We start from the raw sequence: 18,297 nt of genomic DNA on the forward strand, positions 1-18,297 counted from the left end.
TTTGCTTAAAACCTGTAAAACTTTGTTGTGAGTAATTGTGGTTTGTCAAGTTATACTTTATGTACATTGGGAAAACTCTTATTGACCAGGTATGATATAAAGTAAGGAGAAGCAGGTATAAAAGCAATATAGGTTTTATAGTAGTAATAAAAAAATTAATACTTTTTTTTTTTTTTTTTTTAATAAATATCATCTGTACTTTAGGACACAATTTTTTTTTTTTTTACTTCCAAAAACGCAGGCAGAGAATATTATGTATTACTGGTGGGGAACATTTAATTTATTTAAGTCTGGATTTGGAGATTTGTACCAGTCGTAACAATATGAATATTTGTTTGTCTATGAAGAGCTTTGTTCTTATAGCTAGTAGGCAAGTATGTGATATATAAACACAAATGTTTTTTACTATTTTAATTATATTTACATATAGTTTAATATGTCTAAGCACTAGAATTTACCTTATAGTAAATATTCCCTTTAAATAACTTTTGCTGATTACTTCTATTATCTAATTTCCTCTTGTTTTCTTGGTATCCTATGTTGAAAAGAATATTTACGTAGGTCCAAGAGCAGCAAAGCACAACAGGGAGCTACCTGCTGATTGGTTGCTGCACATATATGCCTCTTGTCATTGGCTCACCAGCTGTGCCCCAGTAGTGCATTGCAAATTCTGTAACCAGCAAACCAGAAAGTTGAGCTAGATGTCGGTACCTAAGATGGTGGAGACCATTGGGAGGGGGAGGGTTAGAGAGCTGTTTAGGAGGGATCAGGGAGGTGGTAGGGTAAGGTGGGGGGATCCCTGTACTGCAGAAAAAAATACAAAATTAATAATAAATCCCTAAGTCTTCATACTGGCAGACTCATACAAGACTCTATTTATGCTTGTAGTGATAACAAAAATGCTAAAAAAAATATCTTTCTTTGGGCAAGTTTTTCCTCTGAAATTCTTGGCCCTTAAGAGTAAAAATATTCTTTTTTTATTCTTTACAGTTAGATTTTGGTGTGTGCCTATTTTTATTTTCTTGGTGATTTTGGATATGCTTAAAGAAATCTTCTCTTACCACTTATTTTTTTTTTCCATTGCAAATGTTTCTCCTGTGCAGGTCGACCAGAAGAAGGATGCCCCCCCTGCTCAGGAAGAGTCTGATTTGGAGAAGAAGAGAAGAGAAGCGGAGGCCTTGTTGCAGAGCATGGGGATAACGCCAGAAGCGCCTATGGGTAAGTGCATTACGCGCATGTTGGAATGGAGAATGTGCTTGTGGACTTGCTTTTGCATGAATATCTAACTGGATGTATTTGCCTTTTAAAAAGTTCTGTGATGGACAGAGGACACTACCTCAATATTTGGTTTCTACAATTCTTTAATGACTACATGATGGCAACTGCTGATGGATTTATTTATTTCACACACACTTAGATCGGTTGAACTCCTTGACTTCTTCCTCCTTTCTATTTACCTCCTATCATGCTCTGATTCTTATGGAGATATGAAATGTATTGGAGCAGGGTCTCCAGAATATACCACAGCTTTTTTATTTTTCACTCAAAACATTGGTAATTAGTTGAGTTGGGACTTTGTTGCATGATGACCTGTTGCTACCTTATATTCCTCTTTCATATGACTTTTACTACTTCTTGGTCCTACCTAACAACTGTGCACACTGAGCCTCAACTGCTATGTACAACCATATGTATTTAGAACAGAGAATGCTATAACTGCATTTCAGATTGACCTCGCCACTTCTGAGGTACAGGAGAGCTAGAGGAAGCAGTTTCTGCTTCTTAAATTTGCGGGTGCTGGGTTTATCATGTGAACCTGTTCCACAAAGCCTCAAAAGCTGCAAATGCAGCTTAATACATTTTGCCCGAAAACTGAGTAATTACAAGGTAGTAGAACGCTTTCAGCAGGTTAGAAGTCCTGTAGGATATTATTATGGTGGCTGTGATGCCCAGGTGAAAGGCAGTGCAATGGGGCAGGTTACATGGGTTTAGAAAACATGCAGAATTAAGGGAAGTCTGGGATGTAATGGTATAGAGCAGTGTTTCTCAACCACGGTCCTCGAGTACCCCCAACAGGACAGGTTTTCATTATAGCTGAACTAGAGCACAGGGGAAGTAATCAGCTGATCAGTAACCATTGTTGCTAACCTGCTCTCCCCATCTGATTATTTCACATGTACTCTAGTTCAGCTATAATAAAAAGCTGGCCTGCTAGGGGAACTTGAGGACTGAGGTTGAGAAACACTTGTGTATAGGGCATTGTAGTAAGTAGCTATTAACACCGAAACCTATGGGGAAACCAGTGCAAATGTTTACCAGATAAACAATAGTCCTGTGTTAGGTCAATTTAAGAGTTTTTGTTACAATTGTTACGTTGGAAATAATGAATAGGGCTGTTTTTTCTTGTAAAAAGGTATGTATGTATATTTATATATGTGTATGTGTATGTATGTATATATATATATATATATATATATATATATTACATCCACACACATCTATACTTTCTTTCCCTCTCTTCTCTCTTTCTCTCTCCTAAGTGGAAATGTCCAAATTGGGCCCAATTACCCATTTTCCCTCCCCGGTGTCATGAGACTTGTTAGTGTTACAAGGTCTCAGGTGGGTTAAATTTGATGTTATCGCTCTCATGCTGGTCATCGGACGTTCAACATAGCACCTCATGGCAAAGAACTCTCAGAGGATCTGGAAAAAAAGAATTGTTTCTCTAGATAAAGATGGCCTAGGCTATAAGAAGATTACAACCCTGAAACTGAGCTGCAGCATGGTGGACAAGACCATACAGAGTTTTCACAGGACAGGTTGCCCTCAGAACAGGCCTCACCATGGTCGACCAAAGAGGTTGAGTGCACGTGCTCAGCGTCCTATCCAGAGGTTGTCTTTGGGAAATAGACGTATGAGTGCTGCCAGCATTGCTGCAGAGGTTGAATGGGTGGGGAGTCAGCCTGTCAGTGTTCAGACCATATGCCGCACACTGCATCAAATTGGTCTGCATGGCTGTCGTCCCAGAAGGAAGCCTTTTCTTAAGATGATGCACAAGAAAGCCCGCAAACAGTTTGCTGAAGACAAGCAGACTAAGGACATGGATTACTGGAACCATGTCCTGTGGTCCGATGAGACCAAGATAAACTTATTTGGTTCAGATGGTATCAAGCGTGTGTGGCAGCAACCAGGTGAATAGTACAAAGACAAGTGTGTCTTGCCTACAGTCAAGCATGGTGGTGGGAGTGTCATGGTCTGGGCCTGCACAAGTGCTGCCGACACTGGGAGCTACAGTTCATTGAGGGAACCATGAATGCCAACATGTTCTGTGACATACTGAAGCAGAGCATGATCCCCTCCCTTCGGTGACTGGGCCGCAGGGCAGTATTCCAACATAACGACCCCAAACACACCTCCAAGATGACCACTGTCTTGCTAAAGAAGCTGAGGATAAAGGTGATGGACTGGCCAAGCATGTCTCCAGACCTAAACCCTATTGAGCACCTGTGGGGCATCCTCAAACAGAAGGTGGGGGAGCGCAAGGTCTCTAACATCCACCAGCTCCGTGATGTTGTCAGTGGAAGTGAATATGTTTTACCACTATGATTACTGTATCTAAGCCTCTGCAAACTGCCCCCTTATTTCAGTACTTTTGAAAGACGTGCAGTTTAGCCAATTGGTGCAGACTCCTAAATAACTCCACGAGAGTGAGCACAATTTTATCTATATGACACACATGAACTAACACTGTCAAACTGTGAAAAACTTTCAAAATGCTCTGAGCTAAGAGGCGGTTTTCAATGGTTTTGAGCCTAGCTAGGTTTAGCTTTTAAAAAATACCACCAAGGGAACAAAGCAAATTTTAAATGATAGAAGTAAGTTGGAAAGTTTCTTAAAATTAAGGCAGTGCTGCAAATATTGGTGGCCACACAATATTGACACTTTGGGTCCAATTTGGACATTTCCACTTAGGGGTGTACTTACTTTTGTTGCCAACGGTTTAGACATTAATGGCGCTGTGAGTTATTTTGAGGGGACAGCAAATTTACACTGTTATACAGGCTGTACACTCGCTACTTTACATTGTAGCAAGTGTAATTTCTACAATGTTGCCACATGAAAAGATATATTTACAAAATTGTGAGGGGTATACTCACTTTTGTGAGATACTGTGTGTGTATATGTACATATGCTTGTGAGTGAGTGCTGGACTTCCTTTGTTGTTTTAATTTGTTTTGTAATTTTCCCTATGGGCCTTGCATCCAGGCCTGTCTGTGGTTAACTGCCTGTGACTCTGGGGACAGCACAGCTTCCTGTGAGTGCCAGTGAGCACCCAGGGCTGAGCATGTTGCAGGGTCATGGGATGTGTACACAGTCCAGTCTGAGTGTTCAGTCCCCTTCCATGTTTTGTATATGTCTAGGGTGATTACATAAGCCTGCATTGTGTGACTGTTTTAGGGACTCAGGTTTGGGAAGGGACCTTGATAAGGTACCTGGGCTTGTCCCATTTGGCCAAATGTGGTAACTAGCCCTTCCATTTTTGCTTTTAATCTTGGCTCAGAGCTTGTGAGTGAGCGCTGGACTGTGTATGTGTATGTATGTATGTATGTATGTATATGTATGTATGTATGTATGTGTGTGTGTATATGTGTGTATGTATATATGTATGTGTGAGATTGACTCTGGTTTCTTTAGGTAGCTGATGTCGGTAGGTATCCATAGGTTTATATAATGACATAGCTTATGTCTTTAACAATTTATTAGCATTATCCAATGTTTCGGACCTCACTTAGGCCTTTGTCAAGGTCACATGACAACAAACAATACAGATTTATATACCTACTAGTCCTAAAGCCCGTGTACACGGGTCATTTTTTGAAGTACAGCGGTCCCACCCCTTGCGCTCTCTCTCTATCCCCCCTCTCTTTTGTGCTCTCTTCCCCTTTCTTTTGTGCTTTTTCTCTCCCCCCTCTCTTTTGTGCTGTCTCTCTTGCCCATCTCTTTTGTGCTGTCTCTCTCGCCCATCTCTTTTGTGCTGTCTCTCTCGCCCATCTCTTTTGTGCTCTCTCTCTCCCCCCTCTCTTTTGTGCTCTCTCTCTCCCCCCTCTCTTTTGTGCTGTCTCTCTCCCCCCTCTCTTTTGTGCTGTCTCTCTTGCCCATCTCTTTTGTGCTGTCTCTCTCGCCCATCTCTTTTGTGCTGTCTCTCTCGCCCATCTCTTTTGTGCTGTCTCTCTCCCCCCTCTCTTTTGTGCTGTCTCTCTCCCCCCTCTCTTTTGTGCTGTCTCTCTCCCCCCTCTCTTTTGTGCTGTCTCTCTCCCCCCTCTCTTTTGTGCTGTCTCTCTCCCCCCCTCTCTTTTGTGCTGTCTCTCTCCCCCCTCTCTTTTGTGCTGTCTCTCTCCCCCCTCTCTTTTGTGCTGTCTCTCTCCCCCCTCTCTTTTGTGCTGTCTCTCTCGCCCCCTCTCTTTTGTGCTGTCTCTCTCGCCCCTCTCTTTTGTGCTGTCTCTCTCGCCCCTCTCTTTATCCCTCCTCTTCTGCTCTCTGTCTCCAATGTCTCGGCAGTCGGCCCCGCCCATGCCACACCCGGCCATGCCCACGTTACGCCCACTACGCACCCGCCTGGCCACGCCCACTCCACCACACGCTGACCCAGATGCCAGGTCAGTCGGAAGGCCAGGTGTGTTTGTCCTCGCGCACAGTTTCTACTCTCCCTCTCTTTTGTGCTGTCTCTCTCGCCCCTCTCTTTTGTGCTGTCTCTCTCGCCCCTCTCTTTTGTGCTGTCTCTCTCGCCCCTCTCTTTTGTGCTGTCTCTCTCGCCCCTCTCTTTTGTGCTGTCTCTCTCGCCCCTCTCTTTTGTGCTGTCTCTCTCGCCCCTCTCTTTTGTGCTGTCTCTCTCGCCCCTCTCTTTTGTGCTGTCTCTCTCGCCCCTCTCTTTTGTGCTGTCTCTCTCGCCCCTCTCTTTTGTGCTGTCTCTCTCGCCCCTCTCTTTTGTGCTGTCTCTCTCGCCCCTCTCTTTTGTGCTGTCTCTCTCGCCCCTCTCTTTTGTGCTGTCTCTCTCGCCCCTCTCTTTTGTGCTGTCTCTCTCGCCCCTCTCTTTTGTGCTGTCTCTCTCGCCCCTCTCTTTTGTGCTGTCTCTCTCGCCCCTCTCTTTTGTGCTGTCTCTCTCGCCCCTCTCTTTTGTGCTGTCTCTCTCGCCCCTCTCTTTTGTGCTGTCTCTCTCGCCCCTCTCTTTATCCCTCCTCTTCTGCTCTCTGTCTCCGATGTCTCGGCAGTCGGCCCCGCCCATGCCACACCCGGCCATGCCCACGTTACGCCCACTACGCACCCGCCTGGCCACGCCCACTCCACCACACGCTGACCCAGATGCCAGGTCAGTCGGAAGGCCAGGTGTGTTTGTCCTCGCGCGCAGTTTCTACTGCGCATGACAGCTTCGGACAAACACACTTGGCCTTTTATTATATAGGATGTACTCACTAACCACTTCCACTTCCCCAGGTATGTTCTGACTACACCATCTTGTGGAGAAAAGAACATACTGCAGGCTTTGCAACTTGTATTTCTAATTTTCATCATTCCTGGCTTAAAAAACGGAACAATATGGGGTTATTTCTGGGATAGTACATGAGATATATATAGATTTTATCACATTAATATGTACAAATATATACAAATCAATCATTTTTGCTTTCCCTGTGTTTACAAGAAGCATAATAGTGGCAGATATGTATTTAACCCAGGGTGAACAAGCTCATGTATCCATTTGGCCTCTTTCTGTCCCCTTCCCTTTTTAAGGGTGGTATCTGATCTATAGGATAGAATCTCAGTCTTGAGTCTGGGTGGCCCTTTTCTAGGAAATGTTTCGCAACAGGCTGATCTGTTTTCCTTTTTTCAATGGCTAGCCTTATGTTCGATATATGTGTGGCAATTCTTTCTTTCAGCATAGTTTCCATCTTGCCAATATACAAATCCCCACACTGGCATTTGATCATGTAAACCACGAATTTAGACTCACAATTCAAAGGGAAGTTTACTTTGTACTTCTTTCCTGTGTGAAAATGTGTCCCCTAAAATTAGGTTATCACGTCACACAGCCATGGCACCTATATATCCCTGGTTTTCGCTGTAAGAAGTGTCTTTCCTGTTTCTCATATTTTTCTGTGGGATCTGCTTGAACCAACATATCCTTCAAGTTCTTCCCCTTTCTGTAGGAAAAAATGGGTACCCCTCTCACAGGGGGGTTCACTTTACAACTTAATGGGAGCAGAGTCCACTGCTTCATTCATTACTTGTGAGAATTAAGAACCTGACCACCAGGAGTAGACAAATACACCCCAACCAAAGGCTTAAATACCTCACCCACTCCCCTCATCCCCCAGTCATTCTTTGCCTTTCGTCACAGGAGGTTGGCAGAGAAGTGTCGGAAGATTCGGAGTTGTCTCTTATGGAGGGTAGAACTCTTCAAAATGGGACTGGAGTTTTAAGTAGTCCTGTCAGCCTCTCAGTGAGAGCATGGGTGAATGTTAGAGTCCAGAGATTCAGGGAGAGTCTTACTGAGAACCACCCGACTCAGTTTAACAGCTCCTTTAGCAATCAGCGTTGACGAGTTCCGCTGCCTTCTTTTCTTCTCTCCATGTCAGGGGTGATGCTACTGCCCTGTCACACTTGAAGGGCTGTGTTCCACGGCGTTGATTCTGGTAAGATCGTTTTATATATATATATATATATATATATATATATATATATATATATATATATATATATATATATATAACACATAGAGACACCCAGCACTCACCAGCTAGCTCACAGCTAAGATAAAATCACAACTGGAAAGGTTAGTTACCGCAGAGGACCTTGACGTGGTGCCTGAGCTTTTCCTATTTGGCCAGATGCTGTAACTAACCTTTCCAGTTGTGATTTTATCTTAGCTGTGAGCAAGCTGGTGAGTGCTTGGTGTCTCTGTGTTGTATTACATTTTATTTGTTATCCCCCTTGTTTCTTGCACCCATTCCGGACTGGGGTTAACTGCCTGTGGCTCTGGTGACATCACAGCTTTTTTGGAGTGCTATTTAGCACCCAGGGCTGGGATGTTGTTGAGTCACTGGATGTGTACGTGGTCCAGTCTTGGAGTGCAGTTCCCTTCCGTGTTTTATATATATAATCTAGGGTAATACCCTCAGAAGGGGGTTATTGAACAGGGGGGATTTTATTATGCATAATATTGTTTGTGTTTCTGCTCCATTTGTGTGAGATGAGGCTCTGTCAGTGTGGAACAGTCAGTTCATTAGTGAGAGATTGAGGCAGATATTTTTGGCGTGTCTCTCGAATGCAGGGGCGGTCCTGCATGGCACTCCATGTGACTGGGTGTGGCCTCTGTAACTTCCTATTTCTCGACCTGCGTTCGGAAGAGACAAAAGCTGGTTCTTGTAGTCCGGGTTGTAGGAGGTGGCGAGTGCCCCGGCCATTGGGATATAAAGGTGGCATTTATTTTTAGATCAAGTACGTAATAAAGGCGCAAGCTATAGAGGACTCTATGTTAGAGGATACTCCCTCTTTATCTAAACCTATTAACTGTGTATATTATGAGTTGGTTCCAATCGAGCCACCTACGCAACTCTATTCCACATGCTTTGACAATATTGCTATATCCAAAAAGAATAAAGTATTTAGTACGACTGAGCCGTCCACCTCTGCGGGTTCTCCGCCCCGCGAAGTGCGTTCCCTACAATCGTCTCCGTTTACACAAGCAGTTCCCCAGGGCATTACTAATCCTCCTGCGGGAGGGCTCCTTTGGCCTTCAAACTTCGCCGATCAGTTACTGACAGTGGTTGCTGCGGACATTAATGTGATGCCTCGCCCTACTAAGCGCAAGTGGAAGGTACAGCACTACTATCCGTCTCAGGTGTCTTCGACTCTGCTGGATGTCTCAGATTATCCGCTGAGGACGACAACTCTGAATTCTTGGAGGATGACGCTTCTGGGTCGGAATCGGCTACTTCTAGGCCTCCGTCAGCATAGGAACCAGATTTTTAAATTTAAGATGGAGCATTTGTGCTTTTCTGCTTGTTACTGAAGGAACCTCGATCTCTAAACTGGATAGGGTTTACGAGGACAGGGTAGTGCCCCAGGCCTTCCCGGTTCCAGTCAAGATGGCTAACATTATTAAGAATGAATGTGAGAAACTTGGTTCGTCCTTTTCCCCGTGCCGGACATGCAGTTTGAACTGTGGGGAACCGTCCCTAAGGTGGATGGTGCTATCTCTACGCTCACTAAGAGAACGACTATTCCACTAAAAGATATCTCCTCTTTCAAGGAGCCCATGGATAAAAAGATGGAGTCCATGTTGCGGAAGATGTTCCAACTCACGGGGTTCATTTTCCACGGGGTTGAACGAATCAAGGCCTTAAGGGTAGCGGATTTGTTCATTTGTGATGCTAAGACATCAGGGGTTTCGGTTTTAGCCCGCAGGGCTCTGGCTAAAGTTGTGGTCTGCTGACATGACTTCCAAGTCTCGCTTGCTTTTCCTCCCATTCAAGTGGAAACTTTTTTGTTTGGCCCGGGCCTGGATTCTATCATATCTACGGTCACGGTGGCAAGGGTGCCTTTTTGCCTTAGGCTAAGAAGGCTAAACCTAAGGGGTCTTTTCGTCCAGCAGCCTGCCAAAGTCTGAGCAATCCAAGGGATGTTGGAAGCCAGCTAACTCTTGGAACAAGTCCAAGCAGATGAAGAAGCCCACAGAGTCCAAGTCGGCATGAAGGGGCGGCCTGGAGTAGAGACGTTTTAGACCCTTGGGTTCTGGAGGTCATAGCCCAGGGTTACAGGATAGGTTTCAGGTCCTATCCGCCCAGAGGTAGATTCCTTCTGTCAAAGATATCTTCAAGAGCAGAAAAGAGACGCCTTCCTGGGGTGTGTGAGGGAGATCTCATCTCTTGGGGTAATCATCCCAGTCCCTCCTGAATAAAGAGGTCTGAGGTATTATTCAAACCTTTTTGTGGTCCCAAAGAAGGCGGGCACGTTTCATCCAATTCTGGACCTAAAAGCCCTAAACAAGGTTTTTGTCGGTTCCATTGCTCAAGATGGAGACAATCAGGTCAATTTTGCCCCTGGGTCAAGAGGGGCAATTCATGACGACTATAGACCTGAAGGACGCTTACCTTCACGGTCCAATACACAAGGATCACTTCAGGTTTCTAAGAATCCCTTTCCAAGACCAGCACTTCCAGTTTGTCGCCCTTCTGATTGGTCTGGCGACTGCCCCAAGAGTCTTTACAAAGGTTCTGGGAGCTCTTCTCGCAGTGGCGAGAGCCAGAGGGATTTCAGTGGCACCTTATCTGGACGATATCCTGGTCCAGGCTCCGTCCTACTGTCTTGCGGAAGATCACTCGAGAGCTCTTCTCCTTCGGTCCCACGGGTGGAAGATAAACTAAGGAAAGAGTTTTTTGGTCCCTAGCAACAGGGTGGAATTCCTGGGTACGATAATGGATTCTTCAGCCATGACAGATCAAAAACGTTGCAAGCTTGCGTCCAACTGTCTAGCTCTTCAGACATCCTCCAGGACATCTGTGATCAAAACTGGGCAAACTGTTTAGCCCCTCAACAAATTCTATCAAGTGCTTATATCCCCGCCATTTATCTTAAAGGTATTGTTAAGAATATATTTTTGCTCATAGAAGTGCATGAATGTGTTTGCATAACTCTGGGCTACCCATGAGCCTATTGCAGTTACCATCTTCTGCAAGTAAATTTCCTTTTTAAATTTGAAATGGTTCTTATGCAAAACCAAATGCAGTTAAAGAGCAAAATATTCAATTGGTGAGTCTTTATACTCGGTGTTCTCTGTCAACAGATCCTTGACTGCTGATATCCCTTCCTCATGAGGAATACATGTGTATAAATTCGATACATCAAGTGTTACAAACAAGATTTCCCCATTAGATACATCTATATCCTCAAATGTGGCAATAAAGTCTGCAGAGTCCATAATTATAAGTTTGGCAGTCTTTGTACACACAGCCTTGTAGATAGTCATCAAGGAATTTGGCCACTGACTGATCTAAGGAATCAAAGGCTGATATGATGGGCCTCCCTGGTGGGACTTTGGGGAATATATAAAATACTGGCATCTTAGGATAGTCAGTCATCATGTATTTGCTTTCTTCCTCACTTATCCAACCTTTGATAACTCCCATAGACCAGATTCCTTCCAATTCCCTTTTGTATTCCCAAGTGGGGTTTATTGTATATGGGAATACAAAAAGGGAATTGGAAGGAATCTTGTCTATGGGAGTTATCAATCAACATCTGCTGCAGTCTATGGCTAGAGCACAAGTGCTTGGAGCCAAGAGACTCACCTCCTAAGGCGGAAGAGATGGAAACTGCAGTGGATGAAATGGGGAAAAGATTTTCAAAATGAGTCTACCCTGATGACTTATTGAAAATAAGTAAAGAACAGGTAATGTTAGAACAGATAGCTCAGAAGAACAGAATAGAGAGCAACCGACTATATTTTGTAACTGACTACACAACAGACAGTTGGAAACTTAAAAAAGCCATCTATGAAAATTTGAAGAGATTACAAATAGATGAAAAATTGACCCCTTTTGTGAGAGAGGTGCCCATTTTTTTTTCATATATAAAAGGGAAGAGCTTGAAGGATATGTTGGTTCAAGCAGACCCTACAGAAAAATATGAGAAACTGGAAAGACACTTCTTACATCGAAAACCAGGGATATATAGGTGCCATGGCTGTGTGACATGTGATAACCTAATTTTAGGGGACACATTTTCACACAGCCATACGGGCAAGAAGTATAAAGTGAAATTCCCTTTGAATTGTGAGTCTAAATTGGCGGTTTACATGAGCAAATGCCAAAGTGGGGATATGTATATTGGCAAAACGGAAACTATGCTGAAAGAAAGAATGGCCACACATAGATCAAACCTAAGACTAGCCATTGAAAAAAGGAAAACAGATCAGCCTGTTGCAAAACACTTCCTAGAAAAGGGAGACCCTGTCGAGATGCTGTCCTATAGATCAGATACCACCCTTAAAAAGGGGAGGGGACAGAAAGAAAATGTTACTACAGAGGGAGGCCAAATGGATACATGAGCTTGACACTGTTGACCCGATAGGGTTCATTACATACCTGTTACTATCATGCTTCTTGTAAACACAGGGAGGGCAAAAATGAGTGATTATTTGTACAGATAATGTGATAAAATGTGTATCTCACATACTATCCCAGAAATAACCCCATATTGTTCTGTTTTCTAAGCCAGTATGTTCTTTTCTCCACAAGGTGGCATAGTGCCACTGTGGGAGTGGTTAGTGAGTACATAGGTATATAGGTCTGTATTGTTTATGTGACCTTGACAAAGGCCTAAGTGAGGGCCGAAATGTTGGATAATGCTAATAAATTGTTAAAGACATATGCTGTGTCATTATATAAACATCTCTCTATCCCCTAGCAGGGGATGCCAGAGTAGTTAGTTTTTGTTGCTACTTTAAAGGGACAGTCTACACCAAAATTGTTTGTTTAAAAAGATAGACAAAGCATTTACTACCCATTCCCTAGCTTTGTACAACCAAGATTGTTATATTAATATACCTTTTAACATTTAAACCTCTAAATGTCTCACACACACTGATTGCACATCCCATGTCACTGCAAAACTCACAGCCCTGTGCTGTATGTGTCTATGCAAATGACAAAAGGCCTTTGCTACCCTTGTTTGATTGCATTGTATGGCTGTAGGACCCAGGGAGGAAGAGACTCTGACGTAGTCCTGGACTTAAACCATTTGGCCAAATGCTGTACCTAACTCTTTCATTTCTGCTTTTAATGTAGCTGTATACTTGCAAGACTTTCTATGTGTTTTGTTAATATTTTAGTTAGGTATGTATGCATGTGTCAAAATAACCAGTATTGAAGTATGCAGTGATGCACTTTTTTTTTTTTTTAATTGGACCAACGTGATCTTAACCCCTTGAGTGCTAATGACGGCTCCCACCCACTCCTACCCCGGCGATCGGTGCTGCATAATGAAAGGCATCGCCAGGGCTTCCGTCAGCGCAATAAACGTGATGACATCACCGCGCAACTTTATTTAACAATGTTAAATATAGGAGCAGGGGGCATGCTGCTTAGAAGCCTGTATCTCAGGCATCTAAGCAGCTACAGACCCCCAAGACCCACCGTTGGAAAGGTAATCGCCTAACCTTTCCAACAGTGTAAGTCTTGGGGATCTGAAATAAATAAATAAATATTTTTAAAAATTAAATAAAAAAACCCTTTAAGAAAACCTTAGCACCCAGGTGGGAAAGTGATTTGCACTCAAAGGGTTAAAAGACAAGCTTTTGAGAGCTTTCCTCTCTTCCTGAGGTCTGAAGCAATAGTAATATATGGTGTGTGTGTCTTTGCGTGTCTTTGCATTGGAAAGATGTTGATTTTATACTAGTTTTATCCCAAGGTTCTGCACCTTACTCTGGGAACCCAGAATAGTAATTGTTAAACCCACTGCTAATTTAGGGAGAGGCAGAATTATTTTTGGCCAGGTGTCCACATCATAACTGTAATTAATTTGGTTTCTAAGCTGCAGTATCAGTGAAGGTTGCTACAAGTGAGACTGAGCTGAGCCCTGCAGGTGGCCTGTCTCATTCCCTCATCAGTCCAAGCTGAGGATTAGGAGGCGTTGGTGAACCAGTGTGAAGAAGCCAGCCCTCTTCTAGATCTGGCTTTGTGAACCAGCAGGTTCCCTCTTCCCCACACTGCTCATCTGGCCCTATTCAGATGACCTAATTTTAGAAGTCAGTGGAGCGTTTTTTAACTCTCTTTATGGATGATACTATAATGTGTCATGATTCTTAACAGATCCTGTTTTTCCCTTTTATTTCATTCATGGATTACACAGTTGTTATTAATATCACATTATGATGAATACTGAATACATTGATCATATAAGGTTTGCAGCAACAAATGTTACTTGCTTGTTAGTCTATGCAAATTTAGTGATTACTCAACATTGATTTTGCCTGTACCACCTTCTTCCACATTACGGTACCCTGATGCCTTAATGAATAAACAAAACTGGTACATTTGTATAGTCATTATTTCCCATCGTATTAACTACTGGTACAAACATCTGCGCATCCTTAAGGCCCTTAGTTGCCAGCCTTTTAAAAAAAAAAGAAATACTTAATAAAACTCAATTTTTTTTTTTTTTATTTAAATCAGGTTTTGTTTGTGTTTTTTTAATCAATTTTTTTTTTTTTCTTTAAAGAAAAAATCTGTTTAAAGATAATATTTTGTTAATTAATTCCATTAATCCATTCACAATGAATTGCTCTCCCAGAGGATTATTATTATTATTTAGACATTTGTTCTCTCTAGAAGATATCACATGTTCTTGGTTTTGCAGTTCTCAGAACTGTGATTTTGTGTCTGCACAAATGCATGCCCCTTCTTCACAGCAAAAATAAAATAAACATGCAAAGCTTAGAAAGACCTTTAAAGGGACATGAACCCAATTTATTTTCTTTTATGATTCAGAGCATACAAGTTTAAGCAACGTTTAGATTTACTTCTATTATCTAATTTGCTTTATTTGTTTTGTTTGTTGAAAGAGCAGAAATAAACTACTGGGAGCTAGATGAAAACATCGGGTGAACAAATGACAAGACTTCCAGTAGTGCATTGCTGCTCCTCAGCATGTTCGCAAGATTTCAATTTGTTTACATCAGAACAGTTGTTCCGATGTAGACAAGTTAACCCCGACACAAAAGGGTTAATGCCTTTGTTTTCCTACAATTCTATGTACACAGTTAACCTCTTACTAAGTTTCAAGAAGCTCAATGAATTGAAGATTATTTAGAATTTGAATAAATCTGCACTAGGACCAGAGTGTGAGTAGGGAGGGGCAAGCAATGAAAATGAAACCTATAATGTTGTTGTTAAATAAAAATATTTAAATTTATTATTTTGATGATAATGGTTGTTCTTCTCCTAATAAAGTGCATCTTAAAAGTTGATCAAATATGAATGATAAACCTATTAAAGGGACAGTGTACGCCAGAATTTTTTTTTTTTTTAAAAAAGATATTCGCTTTATTACCCATTCCCTAGTTTTGCACAACCAACACAGTTATATAAATACACTTTTTACCTCTGTGATTACCTTGTATGTAAGCTTCTGCAAACTACCCCCTTATTTCAGTTGTTTTGACAGACATCCATTTTAGCCAATTAGAGCTGGCTCACCTGAACTCCACGTGCGTGAGCATAGTGTTATCTATATGACACACGTGAGCTAACACCCTCTAGTGGTGAAAAACTCTCAATGCAATGAGAGAAGAAGCGACCTTCAAGGGCTTAGTTAAAAGCTAAACCTAGGAGGTTCATATGCTAATTTCTAAGAATACCAATAGAACAAAGCAAAATTGGTGATAAAAGTAAATTGGAAAACGGTTTAAAATTACATGCCCTATCTGAATCATGAAAGTTTATTTTGGACTAGACTGTCTCTTTAAACTGGAGATAATGCTCCTCCCACTAATTTCATAATTATCTATTTTTTTTTCCATTTATATCAGAAAATTACTAATTTAATTATATTCTATTAGAAATAATCTGATGTTGATATTCTAAATATCAACCCTTTATGCAGAAAATAACTATTTAAATCGAGTCTTACTGACTAGTAATTTAAACTTGCTTTAAATCAAATGCATCCTGGAAGTTGCTATATTATCTAAACACACTCTGGGATTACTGCTAAAAAGATCAGTTTACTGTTCTTTTTGATAACACTTTTAGCTGGATTTATCAAGCACAACCTGTGTATAATTCTCCTTTTAGAGAAGTGCATATGTGCGCTCAAATGTATCAAAAGCGGGTTGTTTTTTTGTGCTTCTCTATAGGAGAGCTAAGGAGATGTAAAGATAAATCTCTCCAGTCAGATTAGTATCTTCTATATCCTATCTATCTATCTATCTATCTATCTATATCTCTCTCATATATAAAACAATAGAAAGAAATATTTATACAGCCCGCTAGTAGCTTTAACACCCCTCTTCAACAAACTGTCATGGAAGAAAATAGCTCTACGTTTTCATTTGTTTTTGCGCCTCATTTATATACTTATATATATATTATACTTATATACTTTATATTCTTTTATATATCTGACACTTAACCAAAACACCATTAAAATAAAGAACCACTTTGAATTACGGGTTTGTAGTATTACCTGTGAACATTCAGTAAAGACAAATCATTATACGTACACATTTTGAAATCAATTAATTGTGAATCGATTAATGAACCCTCTCTCACCTGCCAGCAAATGGCGACGTTTGCGTCTTTATACTCTTCATTTGCCCCTGACTGAAATCTTTATTTAATTGGCAAAAAAAAAGGCTTTCAACATTTTTTAATTTAAACATTTTTTTGTTTAAATAAATGTAATGGATTTTTAACAGATTTTATTCTCTCTCGTCAGTTTGGTTTTAGGGATAAAGTAAAATGAGCGCATTTTTGACATATGAGGAGTTACATCCTCTGTTTCATTCCCTTGTGTTTTGTGAGAATGCCTGTAACATACCCCTATTAATAGTAGACAATGACAGATTACGTATTAGCAGCTGTTTACAGGCCATTCCCACGCTTGCAGAGCTCATTTCTGCATTTCCTGCAGCACAGTGAACTTAACATTTTTAGGAAATGTTTGCAGATTTAACACTTATTTCCCCGCCCCCCCCCCCCATATAAAGCATCTGCTAATTTTATTTTCCCATTTGTGCTAAAACCCCAGATATTCGATGCATGACGATTTATCATCACTGTTGAATTCTGTCTCTCCCATGTATTGTTGAAGTTACAATCAACAAACATGTTTGCCATGGGTGTTGCATAATTTTAAAAAAGGAAATAAGTTTTTTTAATAATCTATCTTCTAAATAAGCTTATACATGTGTCATGGTTTATTAATCTTGTTCTGTTATGCAGAAACCAGTGCTTTACCACTAGATGGCAGCAGTTGTCTAGTTATTGAAGATGTTAGCACAGTTTATCGACTGTTTTTATTCCATCGGTCCTTTTACCAGAATCCCACAGCAACATGACTGTTTTTGGTTGTATATCGCCAACACATTCTATTGCTCTCTTTTTATGAATAATATCATTTTTAAAGCTTGGGTTTACTTTTAATATATATTTTTGTTTTGACAAGAAATTGGGCATACACTTTTTTGAAAACTTTCTTTAAAGGGATATTGAAGTCATTACATTTGAATTTCAATTAAAATGTACCACTGTTTTCTAAGGAATTAAGATTTTATCATTTTATACTGCTTTTATAAATGCAGCAATATGCATGCAAGATTTAAGTTTCAGATCCTTCAGATTTTTTTTATATATATCCAGTAAAGGCAAACTTTGTATGTGTGTGTACTAGTTTAGTTATTTAAAGGGGCATCATTTATTTCCCAAACCCTCATAGCAGCATTACACATTGGTAGCTCCTCTCCTCCAGCAGGGAGCGCAACCTTAATGTATCATCTGCTATAAATCAGACCTCCTTTAGTGCATTTTGTCCTGGAATGTTGAAACTATCTACATCAGAGGGACAAAACCAACATTTAAGGTGGAGTCTCTGCAATTAAATGTGAGCAATAAACTGATTGTTAAATATGTTTAATGGGCTCCCACCTATGTATTCAATCTTAAAGGGACATAATACAAGTTGGGATAGAGACAAAATAATATAATATGTACTATAATTACTTTACCTGCAAATTTATACTGCAGTGCCTCACCATTAACCCTTTCTTTTTAGTTTCTGAATTGTAAAGCTCTAATTCCCCTCACACAATTCCTTTTATGGCTGTATCTATATCTATTGTTGTTTTTGGTAAAATGCAAAAGTGAATAGGGATTATCTGCTGGAGCATGCCTAGAAGCTGTTAACTCAGTTGAAATACAATGCCTGTGTCTAAACACTGATAAGAGGGGTGGAATTAGCTGCTCCAGGCAGTTTAGCTATGTAATTCATTTTGCTTATTTTTGAAAATTATTTTAAATACTTGCCAGCAATTTTGAAACAATTTTTTTATGCAAACTATTTTCAATTAATTAGCCCTTTTTAGGATATGCACAGATCTCAACCTGTTGTATGGCACTTTAAAGAGTAAATACATGTTAGACATAATGATACATTTAAAGCAAATCTTAACCGTAGACTAATATGTACATGTATTTTTTTACAATTACATTTAGTAAATATTGAAGATAGAAATTAAAAGGT

General features: G+C 40.9%; 1 protein-coding gene across 1 annotated transcript in view; it reads left to right on the forward strand.

Annotated features, from left to right (window-relative positions):
• Positions 1-18,297, forward strand: part of DYNC1I2 (dynein cytoplasmic 1 intermediate chain 2) — a gene marked incomplete in the record, with an annotated part of 278,955 nt that overhangs the window by 27,467 nt on the left and 233,191 nt on the right. Inside the window, 1 exon segment of the mRNA XM_053698430.1 lies at positions 1,104-1,218. Coding sequence (XP_053554405.1) covers positions 1,104-1,218 — 115 coding nt within the window.

This window comes from Bombina bombina, chromosome 1, assembly GCF_027579735.1.
Source record: "Bombina bombina isolate aBomBom1 chromosome 1, aBomBom1.pri, whole genome shotgun sequence".
Classification (NCBI taxonomy): Eukaryota; Metazoa; Chordata; class Amphibia; order Anura; family Bombinatoridae; genus Bombina; species Bombina bombina.